The sequence below is a fragment of the Ischnura elegans genome, chromosome 9, assembly GCF_921293095.1.
Source record: "Ischnura elegans chromosome 9, ioIscEleg1.1, whole genome shotgun sequence".
Lineage (NCBI taxonomy): Eukaryota > Metazoa > Arthropoda > Insecta > Odonata > Coenagrionidae > Ischnura > Ischnura elegans.
In genome coordinates this window covers 71,343,864-71,363,760 of record NC_060254.1, presented here as the reverse complement: position 1 = coordinate 71,363,760, position 19,897 = coordinate 71,343,864, and the positions used below count along the sequence as shown (strand labels likewise).

At 37.7% G+C, this 19,897-nt stretch overlaps 1 protein-coding gene across 1 annotated transcript in view; it reads left to right on the top strand.

Annotated features, from left to right (window-relative positions):
* The window catches only part of LOC124164953, a gene marked incomplete at its 5' end in the record, with an annotated part of 107,842 nt that overhangs the window by 69,865 nt on the left and 18,080 nt on the right, over nt 1–19,897 (top strand). The window contains 9 exons of the mRNA XM_046542190.1: nt 1,698–1,795; nt 3,839–3,976; nt 6,284–6,463; nt 7,524–7,628; nt 8,166–8,237; nt 9,757–9,913; nt 11,957–12,124; nt 15,630–15,969; nt 19,739–19,873. Of these exons, the coding sequence (XP_046398146.1) occupies nt 1,698–1,795; nt 3,839–3,976; nt 6,284–6,463; nt 7,524–7,628; nt 8,166–8,237; nt 9,757–9,913; nt 11,957–12,124; nt 15,630–15,969; nt 19,739–19,873 (1,393 nt within the window). The remainder of the gene's footprint in view (nt 1–1,697; nt 1,796–3,838; nt 3,977–6,283; nt 6,464–7,523; nt 7,629–8,165; nt 8,238–9,756; nt 9,914–11,956; nt 12,125–15,629; nt 15,970–19,738; nt 19,874–19,897) is intronic.

Genomic DNA, 19,897 nt, shown 5'->3' with positions numbered 1-19,897 from the left:
ACCTCTCATTTATATCAGTTTATTTACTCATTGTTAGGCTGTTTATGCATGCGCCGACACTATTGCGTTGGCGTTGACATGTACGTCGTAACAACTTGAAAACTGTGCTAAGTTATTTATGATGAGGTGATTTTGACTAAGCAATCGGTCTGTTTACGGAGTGAAGGTGAAGCTCTTTTCAGGTTCGTAAACTGCCTAAGTGATGTTAATCTCACCTATTTTTATCCATTCCGTTTGAATTCTAGCTCAACGTTTTCTCTTACGTACCTACTCTAAGGTTGATAGAAGGAATCCTATGGTTGTATGGTCTTTTAGGCGTGTAAAACTTTCAACACAATCAAAATGTAGGTTCACAGCTCGTCTACCCATTGGCTCTTCAATTATCTTCTTGAAGTAGACTAATTGATATATCGAACTTCGGTTTTGGTGTATTTTGCCCTCCTCCTTCTTGTGCATCTAAGAATATTTATTTAGTTCTGCTCAATGAGTAGTGGGATCCAATCCAAATCTGTTGACTTTTGAAAGTAAAAGGAAGTACGAAATAATTAGTGACCTACACTTAAAGCATTCGCAGAAGTAATCTTTGAGAAGGAATCGCGTTGGCGTGGCGGCTTTAGCGTCGGTTTCCCAATCAGAGGTTTTTTCAGTGGAAGCCCGAGACGTACGTGGGTAGGAGGTAGTGATGGGATTTTCGAGTTCACTTAAAATGGAAAAATCGAGATGTAATGGTCATGGAGGAAATACTAACGATGCAAATTCGATTTTTCAACTCCGATCGTTTCATTCGCTTGAACATTTCGTTTGATATCAGTAGTGTCACTACCGACTTGTGAAAACAGCATTCGTCCCATGTGAAGCAATTTTCTCTATGGCAGGTAAATTGAAACAGGCGCGCTCTCTATCATCATGAAAGCATCTCATTTGGTAGACTTTCTGAAACATAATGGTGAAACCAAGCGGTGATCCCAAAACTTTAATGTGGGTGCGTTTTTAAGTGCGTTTTTTTTTAAGGTGCGGTATGTGTTTTTAGTAGATTTCTACGTACTTCTGAAATGTGTATTTTGGGTTTTTCTAGGATGTACAATAAATATGTTTATGTACAAACTTTTATAACCGTCGATTTTTTCGATCAATCGATCCTTTGGTTCAAAAATCGATTTTTGTTTGAAAATCGATCTTTTTATCTCTATCAAAAATCGATTGCTCGAAAAATCGATTTCGACCGACATGTTTCCATCACTAGTAGGATGGTACTCAAAGTACAGTGCTACGTCCGTTAAATGGGACGTTATATCTTGTTTCTTTGCCTTGGCACCTTTCGTTGAGAGCACGTTATCGCCAGTTTTCTCTCCACCAATCACAACAACAACAATCACCTTACATTATTACGCAAATGATCTTAGCCTCCCTCAAATATCATATCATGCCAAGTTTCACAAGACCACCGACTTTTTTAATTTTAACAATGGTTAGTATCTTGGAGTTTAGGTCTCTAAGAATTAAATGAAAAGTGTTTTGGCGAACATTTCGGTTTATTTTTATACCTTTTTCTGGAATTTTTTTTGCAATGAATAAGATTTGCTTTTGAAAAAATCATCATGTTCATTTCAAAAAAGCACCCTGCAGTGCCATGAAGATAGACAATGCTTCGATAATTTTGTTTTCCATCGTGTCATTACACCCTTTTCCCTTTCCAGCGTACACGGCCCAAATAGTTGCGAGCGTGGCCGGAGGCGTGGCCTTAACCCTAGCTATCATCGGACTCGTTCTCTACAGGAATTGGAGGTATGAGCAGGTGAGTGATTAATCGGCTGAAGAACTCATTGTAACAGCTAACAAACTGGAAAATTAAAATTTGTATAAATCATTCGTTTCCATCTAATTTGTTCAATACATCCAGCGTGTTCAATGCTGCCATTTATTCAAGGAGGTTACTTCAGACTACTTTAAAGCACAACTTTTATGTATAGTTCTCAAAATATGTAATTTCTTCTCTATGGTCAAAATAAACTTTTCGTAGTTGCAGCTGACACGGTCCTACCCTTTTATTTGAATTCTCACTGGGTAAATAATCATGTTTCGTGGCAGAAAGGTATCGATAAAACGTAACCGTTTGAATGTTAGCAATTGAATAATTGTTGATGATATTGTTCCATGCTTTTTGACTATTTATCTGCTATCCTGAAACATTATTGATCGTTTATTTTAAATAAGAACGTTTTATCACTTCACTCATCATAGCAAAGCATAAGATTTGCGCGCTACCGCTGCTGACGTATTTACATTTTCATCTTTGATGTTGGTTTAGGGGAATTCGAAACGGCATTGTGGGGAAAAGATCATTCATCTTCATGCATGTACAAAAAAAGTGGCGTAACTATGGGGGGGGGGTGAGGGGTATATATACCCCCCCAAAGCCTCAGAGAAATAAAAAAAATATTCAAAAACATTGTCTAGTTTTGACACATAATAACTGCATCTGCTTAAAGTTCAATTTTTGGTACCAAAATGATGTAAAATGTATTTCCTGGCATGTCATTTTTTTTTAATTTTCCCGAACCCCCCAAGGGAGGAGGGGCGAGTCACCATCCCAGGCCATCTCATCCCCTCCCCCAAAGCATATTCCTAGTACGCCACTGCACAATACTGCTACCTCTATGAGTGAGCCGCAACCAATGTTTTAATTAAGTCGGATCTAAGGTTTCCGCGGCGTTTCTCCAAAGGAGTCACGGCTTTCGGGCGGTTCGCCGCGTTGTATTGACCTTAGGTGACCACAGTTTCTCCAGCCATCCCGCTGGCGTCTTCAGGTCAGAAGTGCATAAATTTGGCCGTGTGAAGTGACCGTGTGAAAATGTGAAGACCATGTTCACTTGCTGCAAGAAAACAAACAAGATTTTCTGCCTAAGCCGAAGGACAAGATCTCACGCGAGGGAGTATGTCAACTGCAATGCTCATGTGGTAAATGTTACATAGGAGAGACCGGATGCTCTATCAAAACCAGGATAAGGAAACATGGGAGGGAGAAGAAGCGATTCCGCCATTTCCGCCGTCTCGAAGCACGTGTGTTTGGAACGTGGCCACACTGTGGACTTCGAGAAGCTTAAAGTCCTGTGTAATGAGAGCCGCTACTATCCTAGGCTAACCCAAAAGGCTATAAAGATGACTTAGCATCCTGAGAACTGCAACAGAGAAGACGGCTACACATTAGCCATCACATGGAAAAGGGTCTTCAAAATCAATGACCAATCAGAGCCCGCATAGTGCCTATATGAGACGGCCAAATTTATGCATCGCTACTTATGGCCTGAAGACCCCAGCAGGATGGCTGGAGAAACTGTCGTCACCTATGGACAATACAACGCGGAGGAACGCCCTAAAGCCGTGAGTCACCATGTTTTAATCATACAGCTGTTGCCCATTAACCCTTTCCAACCCAGAGCTGATTCTGGAAGATATCAAATTTCGAGATTTTTCATTCTGAAAACTTGAAAATTTTACATTCAATGATAACTATCCCGGCAGCTAAATATTTCGTCATTAAAATTTGCACTACAAAATAATAGGTATTTTAGATAACTCCTAATTAGAGCTTAAAGTTCAAACATTTTTCATGTTGCTTAGAGGCAACATTGGGTTATAAAGGGTTAAGCGATTTTGGTATAGCTCGAACGGTCACGAACCTCGGAGGGATCAACTATGTTAGAATAATTTATTGACGACATAGCCACACCATTGATTCTCATGTTGATGCTATTTGGGAGAAAACTTTCGCATGAACAAATTATGGATTTAGCTGTAGCATTTGTATGATTTTCTTTTTGTTGATTTTCCGTTTTAGGCGCTGGATAGCCTGCTTTGGAAAGTGGACTTCAAAGATATACAGATGTACGAAGGAGAACAGTCGGCTGGTCCGACGTCTGGCACAGCGAATGGCAATGTGGTCAATCAGTCTGCAAATACCAATAGGATAACTAGGGTGAGTCGGTTTTCAATATTTTTTGTCTTAAGGTTATTCATGATAGTGGCATGTTTTTAGCGTTTAATTTGAAAATAATGAACTTGTTAATTTTATTTACTAATTTTCTCTTTTAAAATCTTTGACTCTTATTTGCTTGATCGCAAGTTCACGTTTATACATACCGAATCGTTGCTCCTTTTTCTGAAAAACTGTACCTCTTTGAATCTCTATGCAGAGATAAATAAATTCAATGACAGAATCATATATTATTTGTCCATATTTAAAGTATACTTGATGTAATAGAAGTGTCTTTCGTCGACTAAAGATGAGGGCGTGAATTTTAACTGGTATAGACCTCTCGTTCTTGGGGAAAATGATTACTCAATGATTTTGAATGCTGTAAAGCGATTTATTCGTTTGGTGAAATGTGCGTACCTCCCCCATGAACTGCAAACATGGGCAAGCTTGGTCGGTGAGACCACGCCTCACGTTCTGCCTCAGTTCCTGGAAGATGGTGAATCAACCTTCGTTAGGGGGGCCTATCCTTGGGGACAATGGGGTTCGGACAAATCGATGTACCCCGCATACGCCATATGGTTCCTGAGCACTCAGCATGAGGGTAATTAAAAATGACTCAAAGAGGCTCCATTAAATATGCCCCAAAACCTCCACCCCCGGACAAAAAAGGTGCTTAAAATTCGGCGAATTCATGCATGGAACTTGGTAGGGTCTCATGACACGTCTCAAGTCTCATGGTTGATAGTGTCAGTCTTGTTACGTCATTGCTTACCCCCTATTTCTGACCGCGTAATTTCGTTGGAGCATATTTTTTTGTAAGCGGCCGGTATCCTAACACTCCTATTTAGTTGGCTTGCGGATTAGTCGGTAGATTATTGCAACTTAAGCGTGGATTGTTGGACCCCTTGGTATTATTGAAATTTGTCATATTTTTTACATTAATTTTATACGAAGGTCCGATTCGGGAAACTTCTTATTTATTAATTATTAGGGTAGTAATTACATTATGTAAAATTACTTTCGCCAATAAAAACATTGAATGTAAAAGATATTAATTTACAAAATATTTTTTATTACTGAACTCGAAGGAGTAGATATGTATCTAGCTAGACAAAAATCGTTTTGAAATTTTCAAGTAAATTATGTAGACCAAAGATGAAACTTTTTTTTCGTTGAAGTGGCATGATGACATGGAGTAATTATAACCTGATCGAAGGTACTGTAAAATACGGGGATGCAGTTCGCTTGTAAACTAGACGATCTACTTACTCTAGTTATTGGTTTTGTTATCGTTCGGCTATTGCTCAAGCATGAATCAAACGATCATTTTGCCCATCCCTTTCGTGGGACAGTTTCAGCAATCCCAAAATGATGACCGAAAAAATTACCTTTTCACGCTATCATTTTCCGCGATGGCTAAAGGGATTGGAATCCCATCCCTTTTCCATCACTCGGCATGTCCCTTTCTCCATCACTGAAACCATCGCTGGCGCCGTTCTTCAGCCAATCAGATCGCATGGCTGGATTGTAACGACACTCTTGGATTTTAATTGGTAGACAGTTTTACGTACGGAAAGTGACGGAAAAAGCGATGGAAAAAGGGACGTTGCGAATGACCGTGTGATTCATATAATGATTGGTCGCACTCTTTTGGTGCCTGATAACCTACCGCTGTAGCTATCATTCTGAGGGACGGAAAAAGTGATCGTATGAATCGGGTTTATTTATTTATCTCTATTACCCCCGATAACAGCATATACCTTTACATCGGGAGTATAAAGAATCAACAACAGACTATCACACACACCCATGTCCTGGACGGGGTAACCTTTCCAGGAGGGAATCAAACCCGCGACCTTCGGGTTGGTAGGCGAGGCGAATCCCCGCCGCCACCGAGGCCGACGATTTCTGGGTGTCTGGGTTAGATAAATTTTACTTACATAACTTCACTTTTTACATAAAGTGACCCGGTTTTCGATGAATAATTACGTCCGATAATGATTTACGATGATGATGATTATTAATCGAAACCCAACTCGCTTTATGTAAGAAAAGAAGTGTTATAAGTAAAATTTATCTAACCAATAAACCTTATAATGGAATAATGAATGATAGTAAGCATAAATAATAACGGTTTAAAATGAGTTAGTTTATTTCGTGTGATTCAGGCTTTACTATTAGAACGTAGTGGCCACCCACCAATCCCTTTTGCAATGTGGTCACAGTGTGGTCCTGTAAGTATATGTGTGGTCCGTTCGGGAGCTCTAGCTTTCGGAGTGAACTAACGTTTCGCAATCTTCCACTTAGCCCTTAATCAGGACCAGTCAGGCTTCCCTAAGCTCCAACCCTGACGCGGAATGGCGACGGGGAGTTGCATATACGCCCGTGGGCATATACCGCGGCCGCCCCTTCGCGGTCAAGAAACTGCAAAGCTACCGGCAAAGGCCCTTGGCAGTCGACAGAGCCATGAAGAAGGAACTGAAATTGGTAAGATAATTGGCTTACCACTTTCTCAATCGAAAGTTTCAACACCTTGCCTTAAACATTCCGTATCCGGTTTCCCAATTCGTGGCTGCTGAACTTATTTCTACGTTTCATACTTTACTTTCTTGCTTGTTTTATCGCATTTAAGGAAGTAGCTTAGTCGAGCCTCCGAGCAGGTTTATATTCTATCCCTCATAGCACTTATATATTGCTTTTATATATTGTACGTTGCAGTATATTGCTTCCTGTATCAGGTCACTCACTTATTGCTCACTGAATCCAATGCGTCTAGCTCCCATGAGTCGGAAAACCGACTGTAGTAATCCATAATCCGGATTCGATGAGTGAAAAATGAAGTTACTCACTGATTACTTTTTTTTAATTGAGGCATTTATGAGCAAATGTTTGTGCTATCTATGTTTTTCACATGGAGCCCATGTTACGTTATGTCAGGTTATTAGTTGTCGGTAGAGTCATGACTTTTTGTCGGTAGAGTCATGACATATTGTGTCATCAAATAGTATTGTTCACAGTTATTTTACATACTGAGAGGTAAATTCTTAATTGACGCGGTAGCAGTATATTGCTTGCTTCCACTGAAACTTAGTTACCGTCATCAATTGACATTGGTTTACAAATGCGCTGAGTAGTAGTGCGAAAATGTATTTATTTTTATTCTAGGACTAAAGTACGACCTCTTGAATGAATATTTAAGTAGTCAGATAAATGTGAAGAACGATGGGTGGGTTAGTGATTCATTAACTTGTACATATGTGGACTCTGTAACATTATTTTTACACTTAATCCCGTAAAAGTTTTTATGCGTTTAACGAAACCACTGGAAGTAGATTTTATTGTGTTTTATTGAATTATTAGAAAGAGGAAATTACTTTTCCTCTAAATATCCTTCCCGAACGAATGCCTTGCATTTCCCTGGAATCGGGCTCCTATGTAAAGGGAGCAAGGAAATGTTTGAACCTATGAATTGAAAATATAATATTTTGGATTAATAATTTGTTATGCTCTGTTTTTTTTCCTTTTCTTTATTGGATTTGTTGGAGAGATGAGGGACCTTCGTCACGATAATCTAGTCTGCTTTATTGGCGCGTGCACCGAACCGCCAAACGTTTGTATTTTGACAGAGTACTGCGCGCGAGGAAGTCTCAGGGTAAGTTATGATCTCTTTGTCTCTGAAAAAATTTTATTATTGCATGGTTTCATTCAATTATTCTACTTTAAAGTATCTTTTTATAATTGAGTGTAGGAATGTTATACTAGTACACTGTCCAGTTATATCTTACGGCTTGTGTTGCATACATATCTTCTGAAGAATGAAAATGAAAAATCAGGAGCAATTTCCACAATTTTACATTTATTAATACTACCGGTTTCGCTTTTCAGCATCATCAGGTACAAAAATATCAAGTGCGCTACGCTTAAATAGGAAAGGCAGGAGGGGGTGGTGGGCGGGAATTCGGGGGAAGGGAAATTCCCGCCCACCACCCCCTCCTGCCTTTCCTGTTTAAGCGTAGCGCACTTGATATTTTTGTACCTGATGATGCTGAAAAGCGAAACCGGTAGTATTAATAAATGTAAAATTGTGGAAATTGCTTCTGCTTTTTCATTTTCATTATGTAACGTTTCCACTCCATCTCGCCTGAAACCTCAGACTATATCTTCTGAAGAAATACCTTCTATTTTCCAGGATATTTTGGAAAATGAAGATCTGAAATTGGACAACATGTTCGTTGCTTCCCTCATTGGTGACATATTAAGGGTAGGTTAAGTAGCATTATAATTAGTCAATATTTTGCCTAAAGATATGGCTGTTTCCATTACTGCGTGAGTTATTTTCTATCCACAGCTCTTCAAACATTGGTCAGTCTCAAATACCAGCTAGAGCAAATATCATTAAGTCGACGGTATTTCTACAAAGAGCCCTAGAAAATTTAAGGGATTCAGTGGTACGGCTGTTATCATTTATAAATATCTACTTTCCTTAATAATTATATCGACGTCTATCTATCATGGTGTGATAAGTACTTTCGTCTAATTCTGTGGCTCTGGATGCGGTATTCTAGCTTTCTCCTTGAATCCAGATGTAGTTTTCATTTTTTTTTTTCAATAAATTCAAGTTATTATTGAAGATACCATCTATAATGCGGGAGAAAAATCTAGCATTACATCCTCAGAGATAGCTGGGTATTCTAGAGCTACAAAGCTTTCAGATATTCTCATGTCGCCTTTCAAATAGTCATATTTTTTTGTTGGTTCGTTTGCCTGTGCTTATTTAGGATTAGTTACGTTCGTATGGGTGACGTCGATGACGTATATTTTTCACCTTGTAGTGAGTGATAGACTCTTTGAACGCTTTCAAAAAAGCAAGGATTCATTCCGATTAAGACTTTTAATTGCTTTCGTCTGCTTCTCCTCCCAACCTGAACCGGAAGGGATGCGTCTTCAACCGCGCTCCATTTTTCGCGCGTCTTTCTTTGACCGTTGGCGGCGCGCCAATCGATAAATTTGTGGCTAACGATGTCTTCGTTTCGTCGAGACCCACAGGAGGAGCGTGCAATCGCTATTTACGACCGTGTAGCAATTTTTTCAGAGCTTAACCCGTTGTGAGCAATTAGATTGGTGTTAATGGTTAATTCAAAGATATTTTTCAGGTGTTTCGAAACATCCAGTCTATTTAGATTAGCTCTTTCATTTTAGTCTTTACGGGATCCTTAGGGAGTGTATGAATAGGGTTCAGTGGAAAAAATTCAAATTTTTTTCTCTCTATATTTTGGTAGATGGTCCATATTATTTTGGGTTTTGTCATTGGTGTTATAGTCCGAATATCTCTAACTGCATGAGCGTTACTTTTTCGTCATTATGATGAGTGTTGAAACGTAAGTAGTTGTTGAGTTATGAATCAGAATAATTTTCGATTTGAGATTTCTAAAATTCAACTTGTTTGTTACTTCTTTCGTAAATGTCAATTTTTAATCGAAGTAGTAAAGTTATAGTTTCATGAGCTCTACTTAATTAATCTGCTTTACTCAACGAATTTTCGGGGAAAACTGTGAGATTTCAGTAGGATAGTTATAATTAAAGCTTGAACACTAAAAAATTGTCATCTTTCCTCGGTACCTAGCAGAATGACGTTATTTTTTGATATCAGAAAAAGAATATAACTAAGTGTGTAAGGTTGTCTGTCTGATGGGAGGGTTATGAATCATTTTGAGATTAAAGGAGGCCCAAAAGAATAGCGATGGATTAATACTTCATTTCGGCTTTTCATCTTCCTCCAGGGAATGATATTCCTGCACGATTCCCCGATACGGTCCCACGGGTCTCTGAGGCCCTCCAACTGCCTCGTGGACTCGAGATGGGTCCTCAAGATAGCGGACTTTGGTTTGCATGCGTTCAAGAGGGAAGCGGACGCCCAGCCGCTGAAGCACGTTTTCGGTAAGCGACATCGATCATTAAACCCACTATCCTTGGTGTCACCCCAGAGTTGAGAGAAAGGCAAAAAAATAAATCATTCGCAGGCCTTTCCCCGGAATGAAATAAATAAATGAAGGTTTCTTAGTTACTTGTCTTTTACTTATACCACTTCATTTAAAATTAGCGAATTAGTTACGATGAGTAATAATCACCAATATCAGGCGTAAATTATTGTGTATTTATCTTATTATTAATGTAACCCAGATACCAAGCAGAGGAAGAGATGAATTTTCAAACCGACGCGACGCCAGAATAGGCAATGCTGTGGTTGGGAAAAAACTTTAGACGGTACTCACCAAAATTTGCCAACAGCTGATAATATTGTATTTTAGATCCGGCCGCGATTGAAATGTCAAACAATAGCTCTTATTTTAGTTCCGAGTTGTCCCAGATAACTCTGTACAAGTAAATAATCATTTCCGATTTTTATTTTCGAAATCCATTGGACAATTTACAGAAGGGCTATTTTTTCTGATTTAAAAAGGTAGTTTAACCGGTACGCTTATAACGAGTTTGGATTTTAGAGGGTACGCCGTACCGGCTCGTACCGGCCCAACTACAGCACTGAGAATAGGGAAGAAATGGCGTCTGTTTCAAAATTCAAATAGTAAGATAAATACGCATTAAATACGCCTCGTGATGTTGATTGCTCATCGATACCCGGGTCGCTTTATTTAAAAAAGAAGTGGCATAAGTAAAATTTATCTAATTTTTCCATCTTGAAATAAACTCTTGCAATTTTAAACGATTATAAAATTTATTACGACCTAGGTTTCACTGTTATTACATCATCTTCAAGGTGTCTTGAAGTTGAATGACGTATAACCTTCAGAATGATGTAATAACATTGAAACCAAGGTAGTAATAAAATTTCTAACCGTGTAAAATTGCAAGTATTTAATTCAATATGAATATTTTACGAAATGTATGTTCACGATTTAAGATATTTAAAATTATTTAAGCACTAATAATACATTTTATTCTTTAAAGCATTGTGCATATAAGGGACTTTATGTCATTCACTTTTCATTTAATTTTATTCTACTATAATACGTTATACATTCACTTTTAGTCATCATTCACGGAATTCTCGTTTAAGATCGTATGCAAGCGGTTGATATCTACTTAATACATGGCAATGGTTTTATCAAAATCTTCATTTAGAGTATTTATCCTGAAAACTATGTATTTTTGCAAATTTTTGACGTTTTTTTTATTAAAATCAGCAACTATTTGATCACCCCAAATCGCTCATCTGGGACACAGTTTGGTGTTCAGTAATTGAACATTAAATTGTTTTCACTTTCAATGATTACATTAAATTTGCTCACTTAGACCTCTTGAAGCATATTCTATCTCTCTTTCTGAGCAGTAATCATTTAACTTGCGGTTTCAATATTTTTAGTCTTCACCTATTTATTGGGATGAAAGGTTTCCTAATATGATTCTTCTTACTTTCAAGTTGTTTAAGACAGTATTAAACAGTCTCCACCTTTGTGCGATATCAGTAATTCTCGTAGTGGTTATGTGTTCCAATTTTAATCGTGGTTGAAGAAGTTGTTTGAATCTTGGTAATGTATCATTGACCCATGAGTTTTTTAAGATTTCTATATTTTGTTCGTTGTTTCAGGCATGACTTCATGGAATCGACTTGACATAGTGAAATGCAAAAAACGGTATAGTTACACATCAATTATCTTTACTCATAAACACTCAAATGCAAAAAAAAACATGCAAATGTACGAGATGATGACCTGCTACGCCATAAACTACGTCGTACAGCGTTCAATTTTTATGGAATTTTAAAGTTTCATACAAGGCGTATTGCGCCTTCGAGAATAAATGCTACTTCTTCTGCTATTGTGGCGTGTATTATTTAGGGTAAAACTCGATATAACGCTTATTCTAATTTTCAGGGAATGCGACCGTGTAGTTATTATTGCCTGTTTTTTTTCGAGAAGAAATGTATAATTAAAGTTTTTCGTATCCTTTTTATCTCCCCAGATTACTTATCGACAACTCAGGACATGTACTGTCTCCACGGAGATTCCGGTTCAAAGCCTGGTAGTGGCGGGAGTCGCAGGAGGAAGAGGTGCGATAGCTCGTCGCAGCAAGTCTCGGATAGTGGCGCCACCAAAGAGGCGATGGACGAGGCTAGAACTTATATAGAAGGTGAGTGAGGCGTCGACGCTGAAAGCGCGCCAAAATTTCAATTCTCCCCGTATAGCTGGAGTATTTTCTTACCTCGTAATCGTGTAAATTATTCAGATAATCTTTTTCGTAATTATTGTCTTGTACTTAAATTAGTGTGGAGCAATTTAGGCCGCTGCTAAGTAAATGTTATCCTTAATTTATGCGTTATTAATCAATAGATAGGGCTGAAAATTAACGACCGCTGCTTCTGAATAAAATATTTTACGTCGGGTTATGTTTAGGAAATACGAAAAAAAATTATATTACTTAGTTTTATTGTGGAGGATTTTTTTGTTTTGTTTGAAACCTTTTCATTGGCATTATATTTCTTTGTGTAGAACTTATGCAGTTTTTAATTACACTTCTTGCAGTACTCGGTATTTTTGTTCCGCGGCTTTGACGCGTAATGCTGCGTGAGAAGTTGAATACAATGGACACATACGCTTCCCATATAGATGCGGTATAGCGTTCGTCGCTGGAGACTTCTATCCTTGTTCCTCATGGAGCCTATTTGGAAGGGAAGGAAAATTCTTCCGTTGTCGATTTTCTGTTAACTTTTACGCTTTTTTAACTACCATTTTATTCAGTCTTTATTGGCCCAAAACTAGCTAACGACTTAAGGGAACAATTTGGAAGACATCCCAGGTGTTGCCTTTTTATTACTTGTTATATATTTAAGAAAAACACTACATATTTTAGGTAAATTGTTGATCTCCTATCATTTTAGAATCTTAGAAGCATGATTTCCAAGAATTTTTCAATAGGTTTCTGTCCATTATAGTTACATTAAGTATCTCTTTTTTCTTCGTTCCGTAAATGGAGAGATGACAGGCTTTCTGTCTCCTGTTGAGTAGGTTACCGACGTCACAAGCATGTTTCGCCAGTTGCATAGGTCTGTATGTTAAGGGATTCTGGAGTTTTATCTTCGTATTTATGCGTTGCTGCTCTCTTATTTGACAATTCATTCTTCTTTTGATGAAAAAGGCATTTATTTAAACTTTTTATTTCAATTCCTGTTGCTGTACTTTCATTTTATTCGTTGACAGGAAATGGAGATTTTGAAATGAATTAACATATATTAGCTCACTGGCGCAATTTAATACCATGAAAACTCCCCTCTATATTTTTCCTTTATTTAAATATTATTTTTAGACCGGAATGAAGAATGGTGTTTTAGTATTTTTTTGTCAGTTAAGAATTAATAAATTTGGTTAATTACAATTTCTTTCCACCCCCCTAATTGACGCGCCAGTATTGATGCGGTGGTTAACCAGCCAACATAAGGCACAATGTTAAAGTTTAAATATCATACTATTTTCCTTTATAATTACTGCTCAGTCAAAACTTTTAGTTTTTCATGTAGTTTCGTACAGCGTCATCTATATTTTTGCGTGTTGAGGTTTCACTTTTATGGTCATAAATGTCATAAGGTACTGATTATGAGAATTATTTTTTTAATTAAAGATTTATGATTTCAGCGTTGAAAATCTGCATTAGGATAGAACCGGAAGCTTACTTTTACGGTCTCCTTAAAAAGCCATCATACAGACTAGGTGACATTGTCTCTAAACCCGCGCGTCGCGTAGCCGGGACGTGGAGTACGATCGAAAAATTGCGTTCATTTTTGCAGCCGAGAACTTTGTTACAGGATTTTTGTTTTATATTCTTACACTATCTCTAGTAAATCTTCTGATAAAAAATTGGAGAACTTATATTTCTCAAACCAAACCTAAAGATACTATCTACTTTATGTCAGGTTTTGCTAGAAAAAAGGGTCCGCCATTTTTCGATATTATATCGCACCAATATTAACAAAAACATTAAAAAATGGTGGAAAATGTAGCTTAAGTACCGTGCTTTCGGAATATAATGTTTTTGTTTCATTTAAATCCTTCCAAAACTCTACCAGTAGCTTAACTCCTAAGTTTTTCGGAGAAAAACGAGATTGGGTTTGCATTTGGAAATTTGATCATATTTCGTCCCCTGTATCTTAGCAACGGATGGGATATATGAAAAATAACTTACTTTTTTCGTGATCATCATTTAATTTTGAGCATATACGCCAATTTTCAAATTTCTACCTCAAAAAAGCAATGTTGGATGTTGTCTGGCTTTTTCCGATTTCAGACCATTTCGCTTCGTGTTGAATCACTGTTCACCCTCGGTATACAAGACAGCCCATTATGCACAAGCTGTCACAAACTTGAAACCACTATTTCTGATTTTGGACTGCATGGTATTTCAAGCCATTCGGGATAAAATATTTTAAAGTCATGAAAAATATTCGATATTCGGGGAAAGGAGCATTACAGATGAAACTTTGGCGAAATTTAATTTTTCTAATTTTCCGACGAAAAAAAATCATTTTATGCTACATTCCAATTACTTGAGTAAGCAGCACTATAGAAAAGGAAAATCTCTATGAAAACGCGTAAAGGAAATCTGAAATGCTTATAAGTGAGAAGGAGCCGATTTTAAGTGTTATGATGGAATGGTTTTAATTCCGAAAATATAATTTATTTGTAAATTTTTATTCCGCTTTACATAAATATACCAAACAAAAGCTTATGTAGTTCTGACTTGTATATGCTTTGTTTTTAAATGTTGAATGTTACAGAGATTCTACAACGTGTCATAGTGCATAAAAGAAAATCTATTCAAGTATTCTTTTTATGTTATGCAATTTGTCCGTTTGAATGCAAAAATTAACTTATTATTTATGAAAAATGGAAAATGATCCTTAAGTTTTGATATGTCATGTTAATGTAGAAACCAAATGTGATCATGTCAATTTTTATTTTATTGAAATGTTCTTCTTTTTAATGTAAAAAGCAATTTATTATTTATGACTCATTAAAAATGATCCCTATGTTCAATGTACCAAGTTAATGTAAAAACCCACGTTGTGAATAAAAGTGATTAAATAATCACTGAGCCATTAGAGCAGTCTGCTCATGTGGGATGATTGTTCTGGCAACGCATACATTTTTTTGCAGTTTGCAGTTATGAAAACGGTTTTTCTTAGGTACCCAGCCTTTTCGGTGTTTTATTTAATACTCTGGATTTTTAAGCACTTACGTTCGGACGAAAAAAGGAAAAAAATCAAAAACTTACTTTGAGAAAATTGCTTATGGCAATATAAAAAAATTATATATGTTGCTGAGATTAATTTCAAAAATTGAAAAATTGAAATATTTTCCTATATTTAGCATTATTCTTATGTATTAATTCAATATTACCATTTAGTATTTAATTTTCTGCTAGAACAACACACTATCCATGCAACACAAGCACATGCGCAAAATAATGTTTATATTGTTAACCAGGTGGTTGTGGTAAACATGGTTTATCGGGACAGCAGAAACGCAACTACGGCGCGATAAATAATGCTACGAAATGCGAGATTATAATTGTCTGAAGCAATTCTTCTTTGAGCTTAATTACCGAGAGCTTTGAGCGAGTATCTACATTTTTGGATATTCAGGCCTGCTGTACAGGGCCCCGGAGTTGCTGCGGGCGGCCGTGAGCTCGTACTGCATCCACCCAGCGGCCGAGGAGGGCCTCACGTGGAGCCAGGCCCTGGCCAAGGCACTCCCACTGGACCCCGTGCCTCTCTCCGCCACAATAGCGTCCGCGTGGAACAGCCGCCCCGACCTGTGGCCGGGCACCCAGCGAGGCGACGCCTACTCCTTCGGCCTCCTCGTCTACGAGCTGCACGCGCGTCAGGGGCCCTTCGGAATCAACGCCCTCCCAGGATACAGCCACTCGGACATCCTCAAGCGGATCATGGGCGGATCCAAAGGAGGCGACGAAAACTGCTTCAGGTGAGTGGGAATACTCCGCGACACATTGTACGGGCATCCGATTATCTTAAGTCCTAAAAAATTGGGGTAATATGTGAGAAGAATGAGAGAAAGCAACGGACCTTATCCCACCGCCGCCGAGGCCGATAGAAAAATGTACTCACTTCTAACTTGTGAAATCGCGTCATCATCATCATCATGTGTCAACAATCTTAAGATTGTTTTGATGCACCTCTCCATTCCTCTCTCCCATCCGCTAGCCGTTTCATAGCGAAGTATTTCTTCTCTTTTACATCCCTTTCTTATAACCTGTTCTATGTATCTCATTCTGGGCCGTCCCTAGTCTTTTTCCCCTTCCACTTGTCCTTCTACAATAGGTTGGTTTCCTATTATTTTTTTATTGTCTAAATCGAAAGATTATTACTCCTGGAGTATATATTTCACTCTTTTATATTTTTAAATGACGATATCTATTTTTCGCGATTAAATGAAAAGTGAAACATTTTAAGCTCGCGAAAACGCGACGGCTTAGTATGAATGCTGGGAAAAGGCCGTGTGACGTCTGGCTGCTGCTCTGTGAGGCCACCTGGGTGCGAGGTTATGAACACCGCTACGATGCAGGCTGCTTGCTACCGAGAATGGCGGTAGCATAGAGTACCCTGCTAGCAGGTAGCGCTTAGCTTAAATAAGGATTATTAATACCCTATTTAACGAAGGAAACTTTCCGATCATAGGCAAAATAGGCGGTTATTAAGACATGTTTCCCTGAGCTCTGTGCCTCATGCATGAATTGGTAATCTCAGACGATGTAAAACTCCTATCTACTCGTGTAGAAACTAGGTCCCAGTGACGTCATGAGGAGTGGCATCGCATGGGCGCCAATCTGGCCTTTTTAAAATGCGGTTAAAATTGACCATTGCCATTCGTCTGAAGTGGGATTTCTAACACCAAATAATTTGTATATTATGAATACAATAATTTCAATTTCAATTCAATTTCAATTAATTTATTATCGTGGGCCATTTGGCCCATGAGATAATTTACAGGTTTACAACAATTCAGTAAAACTCATTTGACAAAGGTTAAAAAGGAAAAAAACACTACATCAAAACTCAGTAAATGCAAAAAACAGAGAAAAAATAAAACTAAAAACAAAAACAGAATATAAACCCATACATCCATATACATACAATTGCATCCCGTATTCGGATACCCGGGTATCTAGGCACACAACATTTTCAGACATTTTAAATACATTTGAAACAGCATCACAATTTATTCAAAGAAAAATATTCAGGTGTAATGGAAAATCGTATGACCAATAGGAAATTATATCATGGATACAGATACCCGGGTATCTAGCCACGCAACATTTCAGACATATGAAATACATTTACTAATGGTGGGTAACGAATCGCAATCTATGCCTTCCGTTTTCTTTGATGAAGGAAACTACCCTATTGAGCATGTGGCTGGCTCGATGACCAATACAGAGCCTAAAGGCCTATTCACACGATACATTAACACGTACGAGTTAATTTCTGATTGCACGAATGATTTTGGTGGACCGTAACGGAACATGTACGAATGCACCTATCAAATTAGAACAAGTTTCATTTTCTGTCCCTGTATTTGCACTAGTAGAGTGGTTTTATGGTTCATTTTGGCGTTCATTCTCGCCTTAAAAACATTGTACGAGATGATGTGCCGTGCCAACAGAAGTTTTGGAATGATGCGTAATTCCGAAGCATTGCAATACGGTCTAATTCCACTCGCCTAGGCGCTGATACGTAGCCGGCTCTGCCCCAATGTCCCTCTTCCTAGCTCCGTCATGGAAGGGGCAATGCCTGCAATTTCTCAATAACCCACTGCCTAGAAGAGCTGGAGGTGTTGCGATTCAGTAAAGGCTATGGAAATTTTATACAGGATGTTTCAGGAAAAATCTGTAATACTTCAGGTAAGGGAGACAATTTTTAACATTTTTGTCGATAAACTTGGGGTTGCAACTCCTTAGTTTCTGAACTATGGCAACGCAAACATTTTTGTGGATGCACTTTTCAGTTACCATGAAAACGGTTTTTCTTGGGTATCCAGCCTGTAATGTAAATAATTAATGTTGGACGAAAATGTGCGATTATAATTGTCTGAAACAATTTAATCGTTGACATGGGAAAGTCAGAAAAAATCGAAATATCGTTTTTTTATTGAGATGGTAGTACATACATGCCAATGGCAAGGATAAGGTTGAAAGTCAATTGGTAGAACATATCAGTTGCTACAATTGATGACATTGATACACTAATATAAGTTTCAAAATATTGGAAAAAAACTTTCTTTCCTCTCCAGTAAAATTTACCATTAGTCACTTACCACCTTTACCAAGTCAACGCTTCAATTAATCTTTGGGCTTAATCGAACGAGAGCTTTGAGCGAGTACCAACAGTTCAACAGATTCAGGCTTCAATTGATGGAAGCTAGACATATTTAAATAAATAAAAGATCGTAGCAGTTTTCCACATTTTTTTACTGCGTATAACGCGTTTCGGCTCACAGAGCCATCATCTTATATCAGACGACGGTCTTGTACCAGATTATGGCTCTGTGAGCCGGAGCTCGTTGTATGCAGTAAAACATTTGTGGAAAATTGCTACTATCTTTTATTTATTTAAATGAGCACCAACAGTACTATAGCGTAATCTCACCCATTTTGAGTTTTATTGTTCTGGGAAAACAAATGGCTTACAGTTTCATATACGTTTTCAGATAACTGCAATGACTTTTTTTCCTACTTTTCTTTAGTTTTCTGCAGTTTTTTTTTCGTATAACCTGCATTGACTTTTTCCTACCACAATTACATTTCGGCCGTTAAAATCTCGTCCCAATCACTTGTTGAAATCTCCTGTGGTACACTTTGGTAGGAGTTCTTGTAAAATGTCATTATATTAACAACATTTCAATTTTTTCAAATTTCAAGCACCCACTTGATCTAAGATTGGACCACTCTTAAATAATTGCCCGAATTATTTACGTACTTAGCAGGAAATTCCACTATAAATGTTCTATCAAAAAGTTTTTATTTTATTACTGATATATAGTTCCCCTGAGCCTTAAACTATAAATACTGTTACAGGAGATAAGCATAACTTGTTATAACATTAAGAATATTCTCTTAAAGCCATCAAGTTTTTGTCCGCAAATTCAACATTAGCTCTGATTTAGCTAGATAAGAATATTCTCAAAAAAGTTATAATGACATATTGGATTCAGCGTTTAGAATACTATTATTATTATTTTTATATTGAAATAAATGGTTACATTTCTCCATGATTATAAAATATTTTACGACTTAGGTTTTAATGTTACTACATCATCTTCAAGTTGTCTTGAAGATGATGTAGTAACATTCGTAATAAATTTTACAATCATGGAAAAATGCAAGTATGTCTTTCAATATGGAAAAAGTCCACTCCATCACACTTGAATCTTCGGATGTTGTTAGGTGTTATTATTTTATTAAAATACATATTTTAGGTGTGATATATGTGTCCATCGTCGAATCGTGTGGTTTTTTACTTTTTCTTGATTAAGCATTCTTTCGCTTCCATTTTTCCCATCAGTTTCTTCTTATAATCGCTAGTACTTATCTCAGAGGCCTGGAGCACCTGTTGTCCTTGGGACAGCTGTCGGAGAAGTTCAGCAGTGATCCATCTGAAATGCGGCTTAAGTGGTCGGTCATGCTTCTCCCGGTTGGTGTTAATGTTTGCATTTGTCTTTCTTTTTTTATCCGCAGGCCGCCTCTAGATTCGCTCGAGACCAGTTTTGACTTCGTAAGGGATTGTCTCAAGGAATGCTGGGCCGAATGCCCAGATGACCGACCGGATTTCCGGTCCATCCGACTTAAGCTTCGACCAATACGGAAAGGAATGTAAGTCTACCACCCTCTCAATTG